Here is a 6206-nt window from a genome sequence, read left to right on the forward strand (position 1 = left end):
TAAGTTAGGGGTGTGGTCCTGAATCGTCTTGTCTTGTGTGTGAGTTTTCGCATGTTAGACAGACCAGATCTGGTCTTTCCCGGCCCTTCGGGGCCTCGCGGTTCGCTTGGCTGTTTCCTGGCGTTCATTGGAAATGTGTTGGACCTGCCGTAAAACCAAGACATGTGGACGAGCTCGCGATAGGCACTAGAATCAAACGCCAACAGCATCTAACGTTTAATTAGGTTTAATTAAAGGTTTGAATTGGGTCGATATGTTGTTCAACATCACCGTGTCACGTGATACTGCTGGTCAGTCTTTCTACAAATTACCGACGCTGCTTCCGGATTATGCGTTACTGCGCAGCCAAGCAAACCACGCCGGGCTGCACCAAAACCCGAGACCGTCTGGAAACAAACAGAACACCGGGTTAAGGGTAGGGCTGGGGAATGAATGGACTCCATGAGGGTCCTCACAAGTCCACCAAAACGTGCGTGTGTGTTCTCCTGGCTCTCCACCTGGCCGTGGTGAAGAAGACTGTGTGTACTACTGAGCCCAAGAGCTATGCCGACCGGAACTTGGCTCCTGGTAGGGTCACCCAAGATGGACCGGTCAAGGGGGAGGTTCCAGACAAAGGGCGATCCAACAAAGACCTCAATGGCGGAACTGGTGGAAGATGTGTCCAGGTCACAACGGCAATGAAGGCGGCTGAAGGCTGCAACAGAGGGTGGTCCCCAACCGTCTTGGTCCTCCACGCCACTGGACCCTGGCCACCCCCTGCCAGGGACCGTGTGGTGGCTGCAGGCGCATCAGCCTCTCCAAGTAAACAGCTGTCACACGCAGGCGTCCTCCCATTATGCGGCTCCAGGATTGGCCTCTACGCCCACCTGAGGACTCAGAGGGACCCAGAGGGAGGACGGTCATACTCGACCCCGAGGGACCGCCGATGATGATGACGATGATGCGTCCAGCATTGATGATGATGATAATGAGGGTGTGTAGGTGCCCAGATGCAGGTGGTGCTGCTTGTTTTGGTTTGGTCATGTTTAGTTCACGGGTCCCCAAATTTCTTCATGTCGTGACCCGCCTGCTGAGATACCTTTTCATGCCCAGGACCCACCAAATCTTCCATGCAGTAAAATAATCAATAAATTGTCATTACCTGCCATAAACAGACAATCAATAGTCCTCTTCATATCGTTCATCAATGCAGTTTTCCCCTTTTCAGTGTTTAATAACGTCAAGACGAGGCATGTTAACCTCTCAGTTATGCCCGCACAGTTTGCACTGACTCAGATGAACGAAGATTAATGCTTTCTGTTTTCATTTAAATACAAAAAAATGTTTTGACCACAAAGAAGAAAATAAATATGCCTTTTTTTCTCTGCCTCAAAACGAAATGAGTTTTTTTTGTGCCATGCTGTGACCCACCCGGCCCCCTGCCGCGACCCCTTACTGCTCCCGACTGATACTTTGGAAACCGCTGAAGCCTCCGTCCAAACCTGTTTTCTAGGAATGGACGTCACCTGAGGGCCCTGTTCAAAGTCATGCACTCCCTCTCATCCAGCAAGCCTCCTCAGACAAGCTTCCTGCCCCTCCAGCCTCCAATCTGCTGACCTCCACTCTGCTGACCTCCATTCTGCAAACCTCCACACTGCAAACCTCCACTCTGCTGACCTCCATTCTGCTAACCTCCACTCTTCTGACCTCAATTCTGCAAACCTCCACTCTGCTGACCTCCATTCTGCAAACCTCCACACTGCAAACCTCCACTCTGCTGACCTCCATTCTGCTAACCTCCACTCTTCTGACCTCAATTCTGCAAACCTCCACTCTGCTGACCTCCATTCTGCAAACCTCCACTCTGTAATAATTAATTCTGCTAACGTCCACTCTGCTGACCTCCATTCTGCTAACGTCCACTCTGCTGACCTCCATTCTGCTAACCCTCACTCTGCTGACCTCCATTCTGCTAACCTCCACTCTGCTGACCTCCATTCTGCTAACATCCACTCTGCTGACCTCCATTCTGCTAACCTCCACTCTGCTGACCTCCATTCTGCTAACCTCCACTCTGCTGACCTCCATTCTGCAAACCTCCACTCTGCTGACCTCCATTCTGCAAACCTCCACACTGCAAACCTCCACTCTGCTGACCTCCACTCTTCTGACCTCAATTCTGCTAACCTCCACTCTTCTTACCGCCATTCTGCTGACCTAAATTCTGCTAACCTCCACTCTGCTAATCTTAATTCTGCTAACCTCCACTATGCTGACCTCCATTCTGCTGACCACCATTCTGCTAACCTCCACTCTTCTGACCTCATTTCTGCTAACCTTAATTCTGCTAATCTCCACTCTTCTGACCTCCATTCTGCTGACCTTAGTTCTGCTAACCTCCATTCTGCTAACTTCCACTCTTCTTACCACCATTCTGCTAACCTCCACTCTTCTTATCTACATTCTGCTAACCTTAATTCTGTTAACCTCCACTATGCTGACCTCCATTCTGCTGACCACCATTCTGCTAACTTCCACTCTTCTTACCACCATTCTGCTAACCTCAATTCTGCTAACCTCCACTCTTCTTATCTACATTCTGCAAATCTTAATTCTGCTAACCTCCACTCTGCTGACCTCCATTCTGCTAACCTCTACTCTTCTGACCTCCATTCTGCTGACCTTAGTTCTGCTAACCTTAATTCTGCTAACCTCCACTCTTCTGACCTCAATTCTGCTAACCTTAATTCTGCTAATCTCCACTCTGCTGACCTCCATTCTTCTAATTCTGCTAACCTTAATTCTGCTAACATCCACTCTGCTGACCTCCATTCTACTGACCTCAATTCTGCTAACCTCAATTATGCTAACCTCAATTCTGCTAACCTCCACTCTGCTGACCTCCATTCTGCTAAACTCAATTCTGCTAACCTTCACTCTGCTGACCTCCATTTTGCTAACCTCCACTCTGCTGACCTCCATTCTGCTAACCTCCACTCTTCTGACCTCCATTCTGCTAATTCTGCTAACCTTAGTTCTGCTAACCTTAATTCTGATAACCTCCCCTCTGCTGACCTCCATTCTACTGACCTCCATTCTGCTAGCCTCAATTCTGCTAACCTCGATTCTGCTAACCTCCACTCTGCTGACCTCCATTCTGCTAATTCTGCTAACCTTAGTTCTGCTAACCTTAATTCTGCTAACCTCAATTCTGCTAACCTCCACTCTGCTGACCTCCATTCTAATCCAATACTTCATCTAAAATGAATTAGTACTTCTTTTACTTATACATCAGAATACAATTAAATCATTGCACAATTTGCATTGATACAGATGTATGAAAATCAATGTGGCATTAAGGGGCGGCATGGCTCAGGAGGTAGAGCTGGTCGTCTAGTAATCGGAGGGTCGCTGGTTCGATCCCCGGCTCCTGCGGAGAGTGTGTCGAAGTGTCCATGAGCAAGACACTAAACCCTTCACTGCTTCTGATGATCAGGTTGGCCCCTTGCATGGCAGCCTCCACCATCAGTGTGTGAATGTGTGTGTGAGTGGGTGAATGTGAGGCGCACACTGTGAGGAGCTCTGAGTGGACGGTAGACTAGAAGAGTGCTGTATAAATGTATAGATGCACACACAGGGTTGGGCAATCGTGTCCAGAGAGGGCCGGTGTGGGTGCAGGTCTTTGTTCCAACCACACGGTTACACACCTGTGTCCCCTAATCAAGTTCCTCCGCAAAGACTCTGCTGGTTGATTAGTGGGATCAGGTGTGTAACTGCTTGGATACGATTGCGCCCCCCCCCCAATCTCTGAGTATTTACAATCTGAATTCAGAGTAATCCAAATAGTACTGTGACGTGCATGGATAAGTAGACACCTTAGCCCCTGGCTAACGGGTCGGACCCTTTAGTCGACTGTTAATGTTGTCGCCCGCGGTGCGGGAGATATGGGTTCCTACGGCTGCCCCCCGAATTAGCTGCAGTACTGTCATAATCAATGTAACTATTGACCACACACACACACACGCCGTTTCCCAGACATGTAAAGCAGAGAATAGAGAGTGTACTTTTGGTGTCCATCTCTTTTCATCTCTGTGTCAGGTGTGATCAGTGTGACTGGCACATGTCACTGTGTTTGTGTCGCTGTGTGTGTGTGTGTGTGTGTGTGTGTGAAGGCCTGACAGCTCCACCTTTTACTCGTGTACTTTTATAATGAGATGTAACAAATGAAGAATCCTGGATCTTGGCTAAACATCCTGCAGGATCCTCTAACAACCCCCTAATGACGTTGTGTAACGGCACCTTTCAGCAGCAACATGCTCGCCTGGGCGTCTGTGGAGTATCTGTGAAGGTCGGGTAAGGCGTCTGAGCCGCCGTGCACAGTTCGGCGTTCCCCATATTCAACCTCCATTCATGTGGACCATACGCCAAAGAAACACGACAGTGCAGAGGTACTATAGCTCAGTGTTTCTCAAACCAGTCCTCAAGGACCCCCTATCCTGCAGATTTTCATTGTAACCCTGCATGGGTAGCCCTGCTTGTACTTACTCAACCAATCATCTCAAAGCACTTAATTATGCAAGGTGTGCAAACTCTGACATTCATTGCTGATTGGTTGAATAACTATAAACAGGTACCTATTCAGGGTTGCAAAGAAAATCTGCAGGATAGGGGGTCCTTGAGGACTGGGTTGAGAAACACTGCATAGCTCCTTGTAACAGGTCAGATCGCCCCTCACACCCTGCCTTTCTTTATCATCCCGGCTCCTGCAAGGGAGGTGGCGAGGGGCTTCATCGTGTGGCTGATGGTGAAACCCTCATTAGCTCCCGGCGTGTGGAGAGCAGCGGGCCACGTGCTCCTTTAATGGCTGCTGTGATGTATGGTGCTGAGGATGCTGCAGCCGGGGTCACAGACAGGGTCACAGACGGAGGTCAGCCGCGGTCAAGGTCAGAAAAGATCACTCACACACACACAAACACACACACACACACACACACACACACACACACACACACACACACACACACACACACACACACACACACACAGAAATACAAAACATACAACCAATCTCACTCCCAGAATACATTTGTGGAAATAAATCATGATCTTTGCAGATGTATTATTGGAAAGGGTAGAATATTACTTTATAAGTACTCAAACACATTAATCAGGCGAGACTTACAGCTGCTGCGGGGAGTTTTTCACTGCTTATTTATTGGTCTCAGTTTAGGAAAACATCAGTGAGAAGATTAGATGTTTCTATATAATGAGTCCAAATTCTCGTCTCCGGGTCAGATTTGCTGCCAAATCCGACCAAACGATTTACGGCACACAGGCGGGAGACACAGCCAACGCATGACCTCACAGCTGTATATCTTCAAAACAGCTGTTTTTCCAAAACACAACCCCCCCCCCATGAAACAACGCAGCAGATAGATAACAGAGGATGAATGGAGCTATGCGACCAGAGGCACCGACGTGTGAAATGAGCGTCGAGACGTCTTAAAGAATTCAGAACGTCCACAGAAACCCTGGTGAGTGACTAGCGGACCACCACAGACGGCATCCTTATGCTGCGTTCAGAAGGTCCACAGAATCCCTGATGAGTGTCTAACAGACCACCACAGACGGCATCCTTATGCTGCGTTCAGAACGTCACAGAATCCCTGATGAGTGTCTAGCGGACCACCGCAGACGGCATCCTTATGCTGCGTTCAGAACGTCCACAGAATCCCTGGTGAGTGTCTAGCGGACCACCACAGACGGCATCCTTATGCTGCGTTCAGAACGTCCACAGAATCCCTGGTCAGCGTCTAGCGGACCACCGCACACGGCATCCTTATGCTGCGTTCAGAACGTCCACAGAATCCCTGGTCAGCGTCTAGCGGTCCACCGCAGACGGCATCCTTATGCTGCGTTCAGAACGTCCACAGAATCCCTGGTCAGTGTGTAGCGGACCACCGCAGACGGCATCCTTATGCTGCATTCAGAACGTCCACAGAATCCCTGGTCAGCGTCTAGCGGACCACCACAGACGGCATCCTTATGCTGCGGTCAGAACGTCCACAGAATCCCTGGTCAGCGTCTAGCGGACCACCGCAGACGGCATCCTTATGCTGCGTTCAGAACGTCCACAGAATCTCTGGTCAGCGTCTAGCGGACCACCACACACGGCATCCTTATGCTGCGTTCAGAACGTCCACAGAATCCCTGGTCAGTGTCTAGCG

At 49.5% G+C, this 6206-nt stretch overlaps 1 protein-coding gene across 1 annotated transcript; it reads left to right on the plus strand.

Annotated features, from left to right (window-relative positions):
- Positions 1–253: 253 nt before the first annotated feature.
- Positions 254–3246, plus strand: LOC130111552 (histidine-rich protein PFHRP-II-like). The gene is made up of 2 exons (XM_056278779.1): positions 254–290; positions 1547–3246. Exons 1-2 carry the CDS (start codon positions 254–256, stop codon positions 3244–3246), a joined length of 1737 nt encoding a protein of 578 aa, XP_056134754.1.
- Positions 3247–6206: the final 2960 nt, after the last annotated feature.

This window comes from Lampris incognitus, chromosome 4, assembly GCF_029633865.1.
Source record: "Lampris incognitus isolate fLamInc1 chromosome 4, fLamInc1.hap2, whole genome shotgun sequence".
NCBI classification, from domain to species: domain Eukaryota; kingdom Metazoa; phylum Chordata; class Actinopteri; order Lampriformes; family Lampridae; genus Lampris; species Lampris incognitus.

Excerpts from the sequence above, each read along its gene's own strand:
- LOC130111552 (XM_056278779.1), top strand. The coding sequence starts at position 254 with ATGTTGTTCAACATCACCGTGTCACGTGATACTGCTG. Across the intron at positions 291-1,546 it reads CGTGTCACGTGATACTGCTG|CAAGCCTCCTCAGACAAGCT; the intron begins GTCAGTCTTTCT and ends CCTCTCATCCAG.